Below are 20045 nucleotides of genomic sequence, written 5' to 3'. Positions count from 1 at the left end.
AATCAGCCCATTTATCCTCCACCACATCTGTAGCTGGAGGTAAGTTTAATATCTCCATTAATCACATGGAGATACTGCAGAGAGGAGATTGCCAATCTCTTTATCTCTTCAGTGCAAGAGGCAGAGATGAACTCAGGAGCGGGAGGAAGGTTGATGCCACCACTACTACTCGGAAGTAATCACATAGTCCTGGTATAATTTGTCGTTATGTGAGAGTTTTAGCACCTAGGTGTGCATATGGATGTTTGATAGCCTTTAGAAATCCCAAACACTGTCTCTCTCATAGGATTGTTGCAACCATCACATAACTCAGTGTAGGAGTAGGAACATTTTACAGTGGACTTTGGTGTGGTCAGAAGTGGGAAACAGACATTGAGAGGTCAGGATTTTGTCTGCAGTGCTGGCTTATTTTTTCAGCTCCTGGTCAAAAGCAGAAAATAGTCAGACATATTATATTTACTGAGATCATCACGACAAGCCTTTCATATGCTGCAGTTCAGCACACACCCAAGACACAGCACCAAATAACTGAAGGAAAGTTGAGGCACAGTGGCTCACACCTGTAATCCTAACACTTTGGGAGGCTGAGGCGGGTGGATCACGAGGTCAGGAGTTTGAGACTCGCCTGGCCAGTATGGTGAAACCTGGTCTTTAAAAATACAAAAAGTAGCCATGTGTGGTGGCATGTGCCTACAGTCCCAATGACTCGGAGGCAGAGGTTACAGGGATGCAAAGATTGTAGGGAGCAGAGATCATGACACTGCACTCTATCCCAGGTGACAGAGCAAGACTCCATCTCAAAAAAGAATTGAAGGAAAAACTTGGGTGTAGTTTAGGTACTCATATATTCTGGAGTCTTCTGTGCAGCTGGGTTGGAGAGGGTTAGAACCCCCACCTGCTGCTCCCAAGGATGCGCTGTCCCAGTGCTGGAGTCAGTGCCGGCAAGAGCATGGTAGGATAATTGAGTATTTTCAAGTCTTGATATAGTCTTCTTTAAAACAAATGTTTAGTGAATGCATAGAATACTGTGTCTGGAATTAAGACTCCTCTTTGAAGAAAGGTTGCTTTTTATCTAGTACAAAATGATCTAAGAGGGACACAGCAGTAGCACATGTGGATCCTGAGCTGGAAATGACCTCGAGGGGATCACGAAGGGAGGGCAAGTTAGCTCAGGTCAGTTTAGGAAGGAGGAGCCCTGAAATGCTGCAGGGAAGCACGGCCTGCCGTGTGTGGTGCGCCCTGCTTGAGATGGGCATTCTCACATTGAGGAGCTTGCTTTAGCTAGAGGACCAAGGCCTCATTGTCCATGGCTCTTCTCATGACCCCATTTGCCTGCCTTTACCACCAAGCGGGATGGGTCAGCAGCAGCTCAGCCTGTGCTGTTAACCCGGCTTGTCAACACAGGCCAGCACCCTCTTCACAGCACACAAGGCCACCAGAGTGGCTCCTTCGGTGGAAACAATGTGTTGACTGTTACTCTGTTTTCTGCATACAGGAGAATTTGTTCCGGCAGGAATCTTGCCTGGGATAGAATCATCAGAAGAAATTATAGCCATTCACAAGGTAAAGTCTTTCTTTGAAATGGGTATTTTGTTGTTCATTTTAATTAGAATATAAAAATCTTACACTGTACATTATAGATGACCCTTTGTGGGATAATGCAAAGTGAGTTTTTTTTTCCAATTAAGTATGATTCAGAATGGCATTCATAATTTAACAGCTCTTTAGGAACTGTGTGGCAGGAAGCATCCTTTTTCAGGATAAATACTGTTTTTTTAAAAAAGTGAATTTGAGAAAAATAAAGTGGAAACATCATGGCATCATGGATGAAAACATCGTGCCTTTCCACAGACATCTTCTAGGCATTGGGGCTATTGCCTCTACCAGTATTTCTCACCTGGTTTTGTAATGTCCCCAAGTGAAGACAAAAGCTGTGCACAGAAGACACAACATGCCTGACCCTCATGGTGTTTTGTTTTTGTTTTTTTTTCCTAAATGCAGGGACAGTCACCTTTATGGGATGACGGTATGTATTCTGGGATCACCCCTTTGCTAAGGAAAAATCTTAGTGTTGACAAAGGTGGTACTTTCTAGTCTACATGTGCTGGAAAACAACTCTGGTTGGAGCTTCCTGCTGAAAATGAGGTTAGAGCAGTTTGGTGTAAGAACGATGGAGAGTCCATTATAGAATTTGAGGTGATCTCTAGTTTCTGGAAGCAGCAGCATCATTCAGATAGATTATGATGGTGTGCATCAGGATCAGGAGGTATAAGGGAGAGAGTCTCCATGGACTGACTGTGGATATGTTTGAAAGTGTGTGTCCTCTCCCCCAGAAAACATGTGCAATGCACAACACAAAGATTAAAGTTCTAAAACCAAGTTTTATCACCACTGCACTTTGATAAGTAAGTCACTTCATCCTCTACCACAGCTGAATGTGAAGGTTAGTTGTATGTTCCCATCCTCAGAGATGAGGCAGTGGTGAACATTTTATGGTCTTGTCTCCTCAATGGAACAGGAAATTGTGAGCTCAGGAATGGGGAAAAGATGGTGCTATGTTCTACTGCACTGGAAGCATCACAATGCCCTGGTATGATTCGTGACTATGCCAGGGAGTCCTAGCATCTCTGGGTGCACGTGAAAGCCTGAAAATGTATGGAAGTTCCAAACACTGTCTATTGTTGTTAGATATTCTCAGTGGTTGCATAACCTGGTGTTGGAGTAGGTATATCGTACAGTCAGCTGTGGTGTGCCCTAGCATAGCTCCTCACTATGCCAAGTTGTTCCAGCACTTCTGTGTGCGTGTGGAAGTATGAAAACCTATTCAGATCCCCGATACTATCATCATTGGATGGTCTGAATGGTCAACTTTCCCAGGGTTTGTTTGAGTAGGTACATTGCACAGTGGGTTTTAGTGTCATCGTTAATGTAAAACATACAGAGTTCACAGGCTTTTGGTCTACAGTGGTGGAGTCATTCCTCACCTTATGTTCAAAATCTGAGAACCAATAGTGACATATTCTATCACATTTAAAAAGATAATGACCACAAGCATTTGAAACTCAGTAGAACCCAATGCCAGGACATAGTATCTTTTAGAACCTTAAGGATCAAGTTGGGTGTTAGCCTGGCCCCATTTTCCCAGCTGGAATCACACGCAGAGCTGGGTTGGAGGGGATCAGTGCCCCTCCTCTGCACCGCTCGCATGACGGGCCGTCTCGATGCTGGAGTCAGTGTGCAGCAGTGACCTCCATGGTGCGCACACATTGTGTTGAAAAGGAAAAGTGGAAGTACAAATAATCACATGCTAAGTAGGGGTCATCTTTAAATCATAGGATAATTGAGTGTTTTCAAGTCTTGTTTTAATTGCCTAATAACAAAAAGTTAGTTAATAAAACCTTTTGGCTAGAATTAAATCTCCTCTTTCAAGAAAGGTTGCTTCTTATTCAGTACAAAATCTTCTAGAGGAGATGATATACAGACAGCAGCACATACAGATTCTAAGGAGGAGATGACATTGGCAGGAATCAATAAGAGGACAAGTGAGCTCAGGTGAGATTAGGAAAGAGGAGCCCTATGAGGGGGCCAGGGACACACAGCCTGCACTGTGTGGTGTGCTGTTTGAGATTGGCTAGTTCATAGTTACGACGTGGCCTGGAGCTAGAAACCAAAAGCCCTGATTCCCTTTCTTGGCTATTCCGCTCCTGTGGCTGCTACTCTTCTCCCACATCCACCTCTAGACACTGCTTTAAATGTGTCCCAGAGATTCTGGTATATTGTGTCTTTGTTCTCACTGACTTCAAAGAACATCTTTATTTTTGCCTTCATGTCCTTATTTATCCAGTAATTTGGGAGCAGGTTTTTCAGTTTCCATGATGTGTGGTTTTGAGTGATTTCTTAATCCTCAGTTCTAATTTGATTGCCTTGTGGTCTGAGAGACTGTTTGTTATGATTTCCATTCTTTTGCATTGGCTGAGTGATTTACATCCATATACGTGGTGAATTTTAGAGTAGGTGTGATATGCTGCTGAGAAGAATGTATATTCTGTGGATTTGGGGTGGATAGTTGTGTAGATTTCTATTAGGTCTGCTTGGTCCAGATCTGAGTTCAAGTGCTGGATATCCTTGTTAATTTTCTGTCTCGTTGAGCTGTCTAATATTGACAGTGGAGTGTTTAAGTCTCCCACTGTTGTTGTGTGGGAGTCTAAGCTTCTTTGTAGGACATGAAGAACTTGCTTTATGTGTCTGGGTGCTCCTGTGTTGGTGTATATATATTTAGGATTGTTAGCTCTACTTGTTGCATTGATCCCTTTACCATTAAGGTCTCTTAAAAGTGTTTTATCAGAGACTAGTTTTGCAACCCCTGTTTTAATTTTCTTCTTAAATTCTGCTCTCCATTTGCTTGGTAAGTCTTCCTCTATCTCTCCATTTTGAGCCTATGTGTGCTTTTGCATGTGAGATGGGTCTCCTGAATATAGCACATTAATGGGTCTTGACTCTTTTATCCAACTTGCTAGTCTTTCTCTTTTGATTGGGGCATTTAGCCCATTTACATTGAAGGTTAACGTTATGTGTGAATTTGATCCTGCCATTCTGAGGCTAACTGTTTCTTTGGCTCGTCAGTTGATGCAGTGTTTTCATTGTGTCGATGGTCTTTACCATTTGGTATGTTTTTGCAGTCACTGGCACTGGTTGTTTCTTTCCATGTTCAGTGCTTCCTTCAGGAGCTCTTGAAAGGCAGGCCTGGTGGTCATGAAATATCTCAGCACTTGCATAATGTGGTTGAATATGTTCATAATTTGTGCCATTTTCTTGATGATATGCATCAGTTCTACATCATCACCTGGGCACAACTGGGATGTTCACATTTTGACACAGGGAGAATGAGTTGCACTTTGACTTCAGAGCTGGATTTAGCACTTTCTGGCGGTCTTCCTAAGACCCTGGACAGAGGTGCTACGTTCTTTTTTCTTGTCTTCTCTATTTTCCTGTATGTTGATGGCAGTGGCACCACCAGAAATTAATGAGAGGCAGAGAACAGGAGTGAGTTCCTGAAACATCTGACTTGGCCCAGAGAGGATATGATCAGCAGCGATAGACTTCACGGTCAGGCCAGACACAGCGTAGTTCCTAGGCCTGGTCCCCCTGTGGCTGTGACAGAGAGCAGCTCTTACTTTTCACCTGCTTCTGGGAGTCACCTGACAGCTGGTCCCTGTGTAGTTGCTGTTGGCCACGTGTGGTTTGGCCCAGAATCCTGTGTGACTGGAGGGAGTGTCAGCTTTCAGGCAGGGCACCTGCCCACACTAGTTGCAGGGGAGGTGAGGAGGGACCCTGCTTCAGTGCAGGGTGAGCTCAGCAAAGGGAGAGGTGCTGCTCCGGAGTCCACATGGTCCTTGCAGCTCTCCTGTGTGACCTATAAGATATCATTTTGCCTGTTTCTCTGAGATAGTCCTGGAATTATTAGTCCCAAACTTTGTTTTGTTTCACTCATGTGTGAATGAATCCTGGCCATGACTAGTCACTGAGAGGGCAGGGACTATGTCCTCATGATGCCTTCTCATCCCGGAGCTCAGCCTGGGCAGCCCATCTTGGCCTCCAGTGATGTTCCAATGCTTGCAACCCTTTTGCTGAGATCCAGCACGAGTGTGAAAAGGTGTCCTGTTCATCTTCTGCAGTCTGTTGTTTCTCATGGTAATCAAGAAACCTGAGTGGGTTCTGATCCAAGGTTACAGGACAATAGGGTTGTCTCTGAAGTCAATGAAGTATCTTCCTCATCTCTATTCTGGCTACTTTGGTTCAGTTTTTCTCCTTGCAGAAGATGTTCTTTCTTCTGTTTATGAGTTCTCCTTCGGTGGACCAGGCTTTTTTATTTTTGTTGTGGCCTCCCTGCACTACACAGGGGTCCTGGAGCTTGTTCATGTGCCTTTGAAGTACCCCTTTGTGAATGATCAGGTCAGAGCAGCAACCACTCTGCCAGAATCACCAGGGGGGAGAGTCACATCTTCCTCATCTTTGGGTTTAGACCTGTGCATTCCAGTGTGGTCCTCAGTGTCATAGGTGCTCATTCATATTTAAATAAATGAAAAAAATGTGTAACCTCCTCACAAGAGCCATGCTACAATGCCCAGTTGCCAAAGTGTACTCTTAAGAGAGCATCGCCATTCTCCCAGAATCATTTGGGAAGCAGCTGCTGTGAGTCTGGCCCAGGTTCTGTTTGCTGCACTCACCTAACTGAGTGCACGTGCATCAAGGGTGGAATCTCAGGGTTCTCAGATTGAAAGTAAGAGATGCTGTGAGCCAGTGTCACTGAACAGTTGAAGGAGATTATTTCATGTCCTGTGTCTCATCTAAAGGCTCACAACTGTGAGCAGTGCTTTCATAAAGGCCCCCAAGGTCACAGAGCCCAGGGAGAATCACAGTGGACAGAGCAGCAGTGCTGTTTGTGTGTGTGTACATGGGCTCATGAATCTATCCAGGAGGAAATAGACTGATCAGGGCGGGACCAACACTCCGGGGTTGAAGAGTGAGAGACAATTCTTGCGTACAATTGTGGTACAACAGTGAGAGACAATCCTTGTTTTGGAGCCTAGGATGGGATCTCTGAAGTTAATAAACATCAAAGGAAAATAGGTGTAGAATTCTCACTTGGCTTGTTTTGTATCTTAATGAGAAAGTCGTAAGAGTTTTGTTCTCATGGGCTCTGTGAATAGAAAACAGAAGATTAGTATGCAGGTGTAAAGTTGAGTGTGGGGTGGGACACAGCCCCTCACAGGCACTATGTGATTCTGAAGACAAAGTCGCTCATACATGTGCCAGGTGAAGGGAGTGCACTCCTTTCTCTACATTCTCGGGACCTGCACCAACACCTTCCTGTACTGTCCTCACTGTCTGCTCCTGCTCTAAGGGTGCTTCCTGGAGAGAATCTTTCCTCCGGGATTCGTACGTATGCCCCAGAATCCTGGGGTCCTGAGGGCAGAACACATGACTGAGCACATTTTTGGCCTCCACTCCTCACCCGGTCTTTTCCAATGCCAAATCCTTGGGCTTTGAATGAAAACTGATTTGGTTTTTACTTGAGAGGCCCGAGGCCAGCTTTTGCTCAAGGCCCTCTGTGGCTGGCAGGAATCCTAGGGGATATGTGTGGAGGGGTTGCTGTGTTTCTGTAGACAGTGGCTCTCACTCTCCCTGTAGCCTGGTCCCTGGACTAAAGTGGGCCCAGGACAGAAGTGCTGGACAGCTGGCATAGGGGTCACTTGTCTTGTCACATTGTCCTCTCTGGCCCAACAGTCTTGACCTGCTCCTCACACTCCAGTCAGACCCAGCTTGTTCTCTGTGTCAGAACTGCCTGGTTCCTTTCCTTCTGGTCTTTGCATAGTTCAGGCAGACTCTGAGAGGGCGTCTCACTTACATGCTGGCAACTGCTGGCCTCAGCTTCAGATTAAGGCAACTGGGTAAGAGGCTGTATCTCAAATTTTGTTACATTGTTTCCACATTTTCAGAAGCTACTGGGATTGTTTTGAGGGCTGAATATTAACCAAGTCTTTAAGGCCATTCCAGACATAGAACAGTCACTCTTAACTGTGACATTAGACATTATCACCTTCCACAGGCCCCAGCACAACTCCAGGCCTACGGCAGGTGCTGCTGACCTAGCGTGTGATCCACAGGTTTATTGGAGGGCCTGACAAGGCAGGCTTGATATTCATTCTGATGTCTTGTATTGAAGAGCAGTAGGACTGGTGTTGGTATACAGGGAGAAAAAAAATTGGATTCATGAGAACAGAAATAGGCCCTACAGATGGAGGAGGGAGGGAATTCCACATCATACACATCATTGTCAAGAGGGTGACTGCCTCTTCGAAAAACAGAATGACACAGTTTTCCCTTTTCCTCAGTTATGGAATGTGAAGGCTGGGAAAGTATGTGGGAAGTCTGGGGTCCCTTTCTCATAGCACAGAGGAGATACAGGCTGTTGAGAAGGGTCTAGAAATGAACATAGCTGCACAGCTCTAAGACAGTGGGGTCTGAGTGGTTGTCTCAACTCTAAGTCTCCTTTTTCCTACTTATGGCTACCCCATCACTGCTCCTTTTCTGGACGCTCTGATACTTGCTTCACAGAACTGGAAGACTCCATTGCAGGCAGCCATCAGCAGGTAATTTATGTTTTTTTGTATCCTCTTTCTCTCTTATCCTCTTTCTGACCCATGATCTTTTTTTTTTTTTTTTTTTTTTTGTTAACTCTGGTCCTTTTCCTCTTTCCCTTTCATGTGATTGTTCTCCTGAAGGCCTTGGTCTCATTTCACAGTTGAGGTCCTTGGGGTCTTCAGTGTTGATAAAATCCCTCTCCAGCCCCCCTGCCCACTGCCTTGGCATTGGTCTGTTTACTGACCCTCAGGTTGCAGCTTTGAATTTTCTGAACTACCCTACAGGGTCCAGGGAGGGAGCCAGGCTGGGGATCAGAAGACCTGGACCCCATTCTGCTGGAGACCCCCCGTGACATTTGGGTCTGTTCTGGACACTTGCTTCACAGTGTACTGCATTGGTATCTTTGGACATGTACAATTGTTCTTTTTCTCCCAGGTGAAAGAATGTTCTAAACCTACAGAAAAAGCAACAAAGAAGCTGAAAGTGAAGAAGGAAAGGTGAGAATGCAGCGGGAAGAATGATGAGGGGAAGGAGACAAGTGTTTGTGTTCTTCATGGCTACGCTCACTTTTTTCTTTTTCCATCAGGAAAACCAGTAAGCCCAGGAATAACACCAGGCGGCGAGCCCAGAACATTTTGGACATTTGTAAAATATGTTAGAAACCTCTGAAGGCAAGTAAAGGATGCCCTGAGAACATCCTCCAGGAACAGACACCCACTCCATAGCATCAGCCTTCTGGGCTGAGCCCTCATCAGGCTACTTAGTGAGGGAGACACTGAGGTGCCAGTTGGGCAACCATGTGTGGGATTCTGAGGGCTGTGCACTGTGTTATTTTTCTGCAGTGACCCTTAAACTCACCAACATCTCATTTGGGGGGACCCAGCTCTGTCCTCCCAGCCCCTTGAAGCCAACAGGGAGCATCGCTAGTTTATTCTGAGGAGACAGTAGGGTTGACCATGAATCCCCCTGGTTCAGGCCTCCTGGGAAAGGTGTGAGAGGGGTGGAGGCACTCCCAGGCTCTTGTCACACGAGCAAGCAGCCCACCCAGCCCAGTATTGCAGGCCAGGAGGCACTCAGTAGGTCCTGGTATGAAGCAGTGAACATGGTAAAATCCAAGAGGCACTGAGATATGTTTAGTCCTAGGGGTTTTTTAGCTTCTTTGGAGCCCTAGGGTCCTGGGGTAGCCTCATTGCTTTCTTTTTCAAGATGAGGTTGGAGGCTTCTATATGTAGAGAGCATGGGTTTGGGCATTGACATTTCTGTATCTTTGTCAGATGCCAGCAAAGCAAAGCCCTGAAGACATGTCAGGGCCGTGCTCACTTGGGAGGGGTTGAGGGAAGGATTCAGGGAGCCTCTGTTTTTTAAATTTTGTTTTCAGGAGACCGACTCAAGATGGCGCGGTGAGAACAACCCAAGATTGAAGCTGTCAGTGAATGTGCGGAGGCCTGTCGTTGCCGAGGCAACCCACAACAGAGAGACTCCGCTGCAGGGCATAGCTTGTAGCAGGGCGGAGACCACAGCAGCAGGGCAGAGCCTGCAGCAAGAGGGCGGACCTTACACCAGCAGGGCAGAGCCTCAGCAGGCAAATAGTGACTAGACTGCCTCCTAGCTGGGCAGGACAGCGCAATGGACACTCATAAAGCAAGCCCCAACCCCCCGAGACAGAGCAACTGTTAAAAAAAAGGGTTTTTTTTTTATGAGTTCTGCTGCAGCAGAATTAAATGTAGCAGCCTAACAGCCCTGAATGAACAACAGAACTCACAGCTCAGCACTTGACCTCCTATAAAATACAGACTGTCTCCTCAAGCAGCTCCCTGACCCCTCTATATCCAGAAGACTGACATTTGGCAGGCATCATTCTGGGACAAAGATAGCAGAAAAAGAAACTGGTAGCATCCCTCACTGTTCCGCAGCCACTATAGATGCATCCCAGAAAAGCAGGGCCTGGAGTGTACCTCAGCAGTCATACAGTGGAGGGGTTAGACTGGTAGAAGGAAAACCAAGTAACAGAAATACTTCATCAACAATCTGGGCGTCCACTCAGAGACCCAATCGAAAAATCAGCAACTACTCAGATGACAGGTGGATAAATCCACAGAGATGGGAAGAAACCAGCGCAAAAAGGAGGAAAACACCCAAAACCAGAACACCGTGACTCCTACAAAGGACCAAAACCCTTCACCAGCAAGGGAGCAAAGCTGCACGGAGAGTGACTGTGATGAAATGATGGAATTAGACTTCAGACGGTGGATAATGAGAAACTTTTGTGAGCTAAAAGAACATGTTTTAGATCAATACAAAGGAACTAAGAACCTTGAAAAAAGATTTGAGGAAATGATAACAAGAATGGAAAACTTAGGAATATGAATGAATTGAAGGAGCTGAAAAACCCAATACGAGAACTTCGCGAAGCATGCACAAGTTTCAACAGCCGAATGGACCAAGCAGAAGAAAGACTATCAGAAGTTGAAGATCAACTCAATGAAATAAAACGAGAAACCAAGATTAGAGACAAAAGAGCAAAAAGGAATGAACAAAGTCTCCAAGAAATGTGGGACTATGTGAAGAGACCTAACCTACGTTTGATAGGTGTACCAGAATGTGACGAAGAGAATGAATCCAAGCTGGAAAATACTCTTCAGGATATTATCCAGGAAAATTTCCCCCACCTATCAAGGCAGGCCAACACTCAAATGCAGGAAATACAGAGAACACCACAAAGATATTCAGCAAGAAGAACAACCCCAAGGCACATAATTGTCAGATTCAACAGGGTTGAAATAAAGGAGAAAATACTAAGGGCAGCCAGAGAGAAAGGTCGGGTCACCCACAAAGGGAAGCTCATCAGACTCACAACAGATCTCTTGGCAGAAACTCTACAAGCCAGAAGAGAGTGGGGGCAAATATTCAACATCTTTAAAGAAAAGAACTTTCAAGCCAGAATTTCATATCCAGCCAAACTGAGATTCATAAGTGAAGGAATAAGAAAATCCTTTGCGAACAAGCAAGTACTCAGAGATTTTGTCACCACCAGGCCTGCTTTACAAGAGCTCCTGAAAGAGGCACTACACATAGAAAGGAACAACCAGTACCAGCCATTCCAAAATCACACTAAATGCTAAAGAACATCAACAAAATGAAGAATCTACATCAATTAACGGGCAAAACAGCCAGCTAGCATCAAAATGGCAGTATCAAATTCACACATAATATTTACCCTAAATGTAAAGGGGCTAAATGCACCAATCAAAAGACACAGACAGGCAAATTGGACAAAAAACAAAAACTCATCAGTGTGCTGTATTCAGGAAACCCATCTCACATGCAAGGATACACAAAGGCTCAAAATAAAGGGATGGAGGAAGATTTACCAAGCAAATGGAGAGCAAAAAAAAGCAGGAGTTGCAATTCTCATCTCTGATAAAATAGACTTTAAAGCAACAAAGATCAAAAGAGACAAAGAAGGCCATTACATAATGGTAAAAGGATCGATACAATAAGAAGAGCTAACCATCCTAAACATATATGGACCCAATACAGGAGCACCCAGATACATAAGGCAAGTTCTTAATGACTTACAAAGAGACTTAGACTCCCACACAATAATAGTGGGAGACTTTAACACTCCACTGTCAATAATAGATCAACCAGACAAAATCAACAAGAATATTCAGGGCTTGAACTCAGACCTGGAACAAGCAAACCTGATAGACATTTACAGAACTCTCCACCCCAAAGCCACAGAATATATATTCTTCTCAGCACCACATCACACCTACTTTAAAATTGACCACATAATTGGAAGTAAAGCACTGCTCAGCAAATGCAAAACAACTGAAATCATAACAGTCTCTCAGACCATAGTGCAATCAAGTTAGAACTCATAATTCAGAAACCAACCTAGAACCACACGACTTCATGGAAACTGAACAACTGTCTCCTGAATGTTGACTAGATAAACAGTGAAATAAAGGCAGAAATTAAGAAGCTCTTCAAAACCAATGAGATCGAAGACACAACATGGCAGAATCTCTGGGACACATTTAAAGCAGTCTTTAGAGGAAAATATATAGCAATAAGTGCGCATATGAGGAGAATGGAGAGATCCAAAATTGACACCCTATCGTCAAAATTGAAAGAGCTAGAGGAGCAAGATAAAAAAAACTCAAAACCTAGCAGAAGACAAGAAATAACTAAGATCAGAGCTAAACTGAAGGAGATAGAGACACGAAAAACCCTTCAAAAAATCAATAAATCCAAGAGCTGGTTTTTTGAAAAGATCAACAAAATAGACAAACCACTAGCCAGACTGATAAAAAAGAAAAGAGAGAACAACCAAATAGATGCAATAAAAAATGATAAAGGGGAAATCACCACAGACTCCACAGAAATTCTAACCATCATCAGAGAATATTACAAACAACTCTATGCACATAAACTAGCAAAGCTGGAAGAAATGGATAAACTCCTGGACTCCTTTGTCCTCCCAAGCCTAAACCAGGAAGAAGCTGAAACTATGAATAGACCAATAACAAGGTCAGAAGTCGAGGCAGCAATTAAGAGCCTACCACACAAAAAAAGCCCAGGTCCAGATGGGTTCACAGTTGAATTCTACCAGACACACAAAGAGGAGCTGGTACCATTCCTTCTGAAACTATTCCAAATAATCCAAAAAGAGGGAATCCTTCCCAAATCATTTTATGAGACCAACATCATCCTGATACCAAAACCCGGCAGAGACCCAACAAGAAAAGAAAACTTCAGGCCAATATCCATGATAAACATAGATGCAAAAATCTTCAATAAAATATTGGCAAGCCGATTGCAACAGCAAATCAAAAAACTTATCCATCATGATCAAGTAGGATTCATCCCGGGGATGCAATACTGGTTCAACATACGCAAGTCTATAAATGTAATTCACCACATAAACAGAACCAAAAACAAAAACCACATGATGATCTCAATTGACGCAGAGAAGGCATTCAACAAAATTCAGCAGCCCTTTATGCTAAAAACCCTCAATAAACTCAGTATCGATGGAGCGTATCTCAAAGTAATAAAAGCTATTTATGACAAATTAACAGCCAATATCATACTGAATGGGCAAAAACTGGAAGCATTCTTTTTGAAATCTGGCACTAGACTAGGATGCCCTTTTTCAACACTCCTATTCAATATAGTACTGGAAGTTCTAGCCAGAACAATCAGGCAAGAAAAAGAAATAAAGAACATTCAAATAGGAAAGGTGGAAGCCAAATGGTCTCTATTTGCAGACATGATAGTATACCTAGAAGACCCCATCGCCTCAGCCCAAAAACTCCTGAAACTGATAAGCAACTTCAGCAAAGTCTCAGGATATAAAATCAATGTGCAAAAATCACAAGCATTCCTCTACACCAATAACAGACTTAAAGAAAGCCAAATCAAGAACGAACTGCCATTCCCAATTGCTACAAAATGAATAAAATACCTAGGAATACAAGTCACAAGGAACATAAAGGACCTCTTCAAGGAAAACTACAAACCACTGCTCAACGAAATAAGAGAGGACACAAACAGATGGAGAAACATTCCATGTTCATGGTTAGGAAGAATTAATATCGTTAAAATGGCCATACTGCCCAAAGTAATTTACAGAATCAACGCTATCCCCATCAAGCTACCATTGACTTTCTTCACAGAACTGGAAAAAACCACCATGAACTTCATAGGGAACCAAAACAGAGCCCACATAGCCAAGTCAATTCTAAGCAAAAAGAACACAGCAGGGGGGCATCACACTACCGGATTTCAAACTATACTAGAAGGCTACAGTAATCAAAACAGCATGGTACTGGTACCAAAACAGAAATATAGACCAATGGAACAAAACAGAGGCATCGGAGGCAACACAACATATCTACAACCATACAATCTTTGATAAACCTGATAAAAACAAGCAATGGGGAAAAGATTCCCTGTTTAATAAATGGTGTTGGGAAAACTGGCTAACCATGTGCAGAAAGCAGAAACTGGACCCCTTCCTGACACCTTACACTAAAATTAACTCCAGATGGATTAAAGACTTAAACATAAGACCTGGCACCATAAAAACCCTGGAAGGAAATCTAGGCAAAACTATCCAGGACATAGGAGTAGGCAAGGACTTCATGAACACAACACCAAAAGCATTGGCAACAAAAGCCAAAATAGACAAATGGGACCTAATGAAACTCCAAAGCTTCTGCACGGCAAAAGAAACAGTCACTAGAGTGAATCGGCAACCAACAGAATGGGAAAAAATTTTTGCAGTTTACCCATCTGACAAAGGGCTGATATCCAGAATTTACGAAGAACTCAAACAGATTTACAGGAAAAAAGCCCATTCAAAATTGGGCAAAGGATATGAACAGACACTTTATGAAAGAAGACATATATGAGGCCAGCAATCATATGAAAAAATGCTCATCATCACTGGTCATCAGAGAGACGCAAATCAAAACCACATTGAGATACCATCTCACGCTGGTTAGAATGGTGATCATTAAAAAATCTGGAGACAACAGATGCTGGAGAGGATGTGGAGAAAAAGGAACACTTTTACACTGTTAGTGGGAGTGTAAATTAGTTTAACCATTGTGGAAGACAGTGTGGCGATTCCTCAAGGCCTTAGAAATAGAAATTCCATTTGACCCAGCAATCCCATTACTGGGTATATATCCAAAGGACTATAAATCGTTCTACTATAAGGACAACATGCACACGAATGTTCATTGCAGCACTGTTTACAATAGCAAAGACCTGGAACCAACCCAAATGCCCATTGATGATAGACTGGATTGGGAAAATGTGTCACATATACACCATGGAATATTATGCAGCAATCAGAAATGATGAGTTCGTGTTGTTTGTAGGGACATGGATGAATCTGGAGAACATCATTCTCAGCAAACTGACACAAGAAGAGAAAATGAAATACCACATATTCTCACTCATAGGTGGGTGATGAAAAATGAGAAGCCATGGACACAGGGAGGGGAGTACTAAACACTGGGGTCTATTGAGGGGAAAAGGGGAGGGCCTGCGGGAGGGGAGCTGGGGAGGGATAGCCTGGGGAGAAATGCCAAATGTGGGTGAAGGGGAGAAAGGAAGCAAAACACACTGCCCTGTGTGTACCTATACAACTGTCTTGCATGTTCTGCACATGTACCCCAAAACCTAAAATGCAATATAATTAAAAAAAAAAAAGAATTTGGAAGACAAAAAAAAAATCACAACAGGAGTCTTAACAAATGTGAAAAAAATTGTCTATTTTAAAAGCACTTTAAAATGATATTACAAATGAGGAAATAAGAAAAAGATGAACATATCAATATAAAACTAGGCAAAGCTTATAGGCAGAGAATGCTCATTTCCCTAAAATGACTAGTAAACAGAATGAAATCTAAATCTTACTAATAATCAAATAAATGACAATTAAAATTGCATATTCATTTACATTAATTTCTGGCAAAGGTTTAGAAGACAATATGATGCTAAGAGTTTAAAGTAAGTTTTTGAAAGTAGACACTCATAGATTGCTGGAAAAAAGGACAGATTTTCTTATAACTATTGCAATATTAAGTGTACATTATTTTTGATAGAGCAACTTGTCTAGAAATTAAAACTAAAGAAACAATTAAATAAATGAACAACAGTAACATCTTAGGAGCAATATAAATGTCTGTCATTAGTAAACTGGTTAACTATTATGGTTCATTCATATAAAGGAATCATCCGAGGCCATTCAAATGGTAACAATTATCTGAAAGAATTAAGTGAAAAGAAAAAGAGTGAAAGGAAATATGTATAACACAATTTCTTTTGTATACAAAAATAACCCAGTGTGTTTTTCAGGTATAGGAAGAACTCAGGAAAAAACTATGTAAAATTTAAGTAAATTTTTCTCTGGGAATGAAAGGAAAACAGTTTTCACCTTTTGTGCATATATTTAATTTTACTAAAAAATATTTACTACTTTTATAATTTCGAATGTTTTCATTTCATAACAATATGCATATATTCTTATTACATTTGTATAGTTTTTTTATGTCCCTTTAAACATATGCACTAACATGGTTTGGCTCTGCATCCCCACCCAAATTTCATCTTGAATTGTATTCCAATAATTCCTATGTGTTATGGGCGGGACTCAGTAGGAGATCATTTGAATCATGGAGCCAGTTTCCCCCATACTATTCTCATGGTAGTGAATAAGTCTCATGAGATCTGATGGTTTTATCAGGTGTTTCTGCTTTTTTATCTTCCTCATTTTCTCTTGCCACTGCCATGAGGAATTGGTTTTCACCTTTTGCCAGGATTCTGAGGCCTCCCCAGCCATGTGGAACTGCAAATCCAATGAAACCTCTTTTTTTTCCCAGTTTCAGGTATGCTTTTATTAGCAGTGTGAAAACAGACTAATACATGCACTAAGAACAAAATTCTAAAAAAATCTACTACCAAATGTTAGAGTCATTCTATAACCACAAGAAGTCTTGTAAAAAAAATTTGTTCATCTGATTTTTCTAATTTTCATACAATTATTTGTTATAAGCTGTATAATAAAATATATCTAATAAACTCCTTCAGTTTGAGTAAAATCAATATAAAAAATACTTAAATAGTATAACATAGTCGATCTCTACAATTTTTTTGTCCAAAGCTGACAGTAATAATGTAGTAAATACAGTCACTAGGGAGACTGCCCAAAGGAGCCAGGTTTATGCTTGCTCGTGAAAGAATGGCAAAACTGGACAAAGTGAATGAAATAACAGTTTTCAGACCTTAGGCAACAGTTAGCTTAGCATGGTGATTAGAGAAAAGGAAGGCAATGAGATGATACCTATGGTTGCCCCAGCATACAATGCTGGAGGGTTTTCAGGTCTCAACACAAGAACGGGGTGTCCTTCACTGACCCCAAAAGTCTCCCTAAGTTGAAGAGATGGAGCTGAGAATTCAAAGAGGTCAAGGTAGCTAGAATTTGCTGAAAAGAGTGACAGAGAGGAGAGAGTGCTCCAGAGAGAGAACTCAGGGACATACAGGCCCCTTCTTGAGTCTTCAGCTGAGTAATGATGAGCCTGGAGAAGGTGAGAGTTCTGAGAAAAGGCTGGAGAAAGGGATGACAAAGACACAAGAAGAAATGTTTGGGGTAATATATACATGAGTGCTATCTCAGTTTTGGCAATTTTCTCACAGATATGTATACCTATATCCAAATTTACTAAATTGTGTACTTTACATGTAGGTTATTATATGTATATATATTTCCTTCCAGTGGAGTTTTAAAAATAATTTTGTAAAGACAAAAATGTATGGTGAAAATGAACTGATGGGATAGGATAATACTCAAATTAACCCTTTGTGTAGCACAGCACAATTAGCATTGATTCACATTTACACCTCTTCACATTGACAAAGAAGCGAGGACACCATCAAAAATGCCTATATAATTTGTATACGAATGTGGCAAATTACTTTGAAAAATATTGGAAATTTTCCCTACTGGATTAAAGTTTTCCTAACATGTGACTTTTATCATGGCCTATCACCCTAAGAAATTGTAATTCACTAATAACACATAAGGCCATAGACCTGGGTCTGCCCCCATCCCTCAATATAAATAATACTCAACATTTTTAGATGGTATATAAATGTTACGCACTTCAAGAAGACGAGTATGCCAAGAGAGATGTAATCATGTATGAGATGGCATCTAGGGAATTTAGAACAAGCCTTGGTTTAAATGAACATTAAGGGCTTAAGTGCTATTCTTCCAGTAGAACATTTACAGGGCAGGAAAGCCAGGTGACCATATTCTATAGGGCAGGGCTGACCTTTATCTATTTCGTGGTTGGATGGTGCATGTTCTCTGAATCGGCAAATTGTCAGTGGGAAAAATTTATCTATATTGACTGCTTTCAACGAGCTTATTTAAGATAAAATAACCTTGGCAGCCAACTGAGGAGATTTTTGATCCTGCATGGGTCTAAGTAATGTATTATTGATCTACAGTTAAACTGATCTGAAGGTCAGACTTCTAGGATTTCTCTCAGTCTCACATTCTGAATCCATTGTTGTCTTTTAGGAATGGCTCTATCAGAGGTTCCTGACTCATCTTTAGCCAGAACAAGAGGAGCAAATCTGGGATTACAGTATGTGGGCTGCAAATATAACAAAATTAATGTCCCTATATTTTGTTCTACAGATTGTTCCTGAATTACGGTTCCATGGTCATGCTGTATTGCTCACTGGAAGTTTCTATAGTAAGAATTTAAATAACCCCCTCGTTTGCACTGGAACTTAGTTCATAGGTTCTCATCATTTATTTCAGGCTTTTCAGGTGAAATATCCTGCCTATTTCAGCTTACAGCATTTTTATTTCTTATGCAAACATGTGTGTATGTGCATGTGTGTTTTAATCAATAAAATAACAGATTCTCAGCTTCTTGAAGACTATGCTCAGAAGCCTAAAGGACAATCCAGATTACAAATAGCACATTCTGTTCAGTGAATTGGGTTTTCATCCCATTATCAGACAATGCCATTTGGTTCTTTAAAATAAATCAAGGAGAATATTTCACATGAAAGAGATTACTTCTTCCTATTCAAGTCAAAAAATTGGAAAATAAATGAACATTTGAAGCCTACGGAAGCCCTCCTGTTTTCTCCCCGAAAAGATTACACTAGTCAAAGACTGGAGTGATTTAAAGAAACAGTGTCACGTGTGAATTATTGGCTCAAAAAGAACCTGTGGAGGAGACTTCATAAAAATAACATCTAAGAAAAATCCCTTGAGAAATGGTGCTGAACACTAGGAAAAAAAATAGAACTATTTCTGTTTAACTGTAAACACAGTTTCTTTGTTTCCTTAGCCAGAGTTCCTGTGGTCTAGAAATGTTTCCGTCTATTACAGAGGTGGAGTTACTGTGAGTCTAGGAAGGGTGAAGCTTCAGGGCCTCTCACTTGCATGAACTCCTTTCTAAGGCACTGGAAAAGGCTCTAGGGGTGGGTTGGCATGCTCCTTTGCTATTGGAATTTTGCATGAGTGAGATATTTTAACTGCAGAAGTTTAAGATCAATGTCTACATATCAATTTTGCCTCTATCACACTTTCCCTTTGGGTTAGGTGGCATTGGGGTGACTGTGGTCTGTTTCAGGATCGGGCTAATTGGAAACTGCGTTAAAGATACACTTAGTTTCTGTTTGATGTGATTATATTCTTGTGGTTCTCAGTCTCTTCCATGTACCCTTAGGTTCTTGCTGACTTTCCAGATGTAGCTTCCATGAACACTCCTGATTACCATGGTGCTGGCAGCATGAAAGTGTGAGCCTAGAGATCACTGCAAAATCAATGTGCCCGGAGCTTCAGGCAACACAAAGCCGTGTGGAGTGAAGGAGACACGATGTTCAAAACTTACAAAGCCAGGAACTGGTCTTTGAAAATTCTTCCAAATCTTAGAGTTCACAGATGAAAGACATTTGATAGCGTTATTTCCCAAGTTTCATCATAGTCCTAAGAATGTCTATGAAATCACGAATAACAAATTGAGAAACTTGATGCAACTTTTCTAAACTATCAGTAACAAAATGACAGATTATAATCCATCATACTAGAGAAAAGACTGCATTATCTTGTTATTCTCAACACAGAAAACGTAACAGAACATGTCAAATGAGGAGGCAATCAGAGAATTAACAGCAGTTTATATAGAGCCATAACTATAGAGCCAAAAAAATCACAGAAATGCATCAAGCAATTTTCTAAATATTAATTTTATGTTTTGTTATCCTTGCAGAATTTGTCAGAATTATGAATTTTATAATCTGTTGTGATTTATTTTTATGTTCTAAATAAATATTCAATCACTACATTCAATAAA

The 20045-nt window shown here is 41.7% G+C and overlaps 1 protein-coding gene across 24 annotated transcripts in view; it reads left to right on the top strand.

The window, feature by feature from the left end:
• The window catches only part of LOC103790783 (uncharacterized), a 70675-nt gene extending 50630 nt beyond the window's left edge, over positions 1-20045 (top strand). For 6 of the 24 annotated variants that reach the window (XM_078355497.1, XM_078355503.1, XM_078355499.1 and 3 more), the window contains 7 exons: positions 1496-1563; positions 2002-2026; positions 8119-8153; positions 8581-8642; positions 18371-18428; positions 19038-19091; positions 19419-20045. In XM_078355497.1, coding sequence (XP_078211623.1) covers positions 1496-1563; positions 2002-2026; positions 8119-8153; positions 8581-8642; positions 18371-18428; positions 19038-19091; positions 19419-19493 — 377 coding nt within the window. In that variant the 3' untranslated portion in view covers positions 19494-20045. Of the gene's footprint in view, positions 1-1495; positions 1564-2001; positions 2027-8118; positions 8154-8580; positions 8643-8731; positions 8817-9523; positions 12471-15041; positions 15126-16484; positions 16554-18250; positions 18318-18370; positions 18429-19037; positions 19171-19418 lie in introns of those variants that run through there. The other 18 variants (XM_078355501.1, XM_078355500.1, XM_035279659.3 and 15 more) reach the window with 14 other exon arrangements.

Source organism: Callithrix jacchus, chromosome 18 (assembly GCF_049354715.1).
Source record: "Callithrix jacchus isolate 240 chromosome 18, calJac240_pri, whole genome shotgun sequence".
NCBI lineage: Eukaryota > Metazoa > Chordata > Mammalia > Primates > Cebidae > Callithrix > Callithrix jacchus.
The sequence above is the reverse complement of the archived record's forward strand: the minus strand, read 5'-3'. Positions and strand labels throughout refer to the sequence as shown.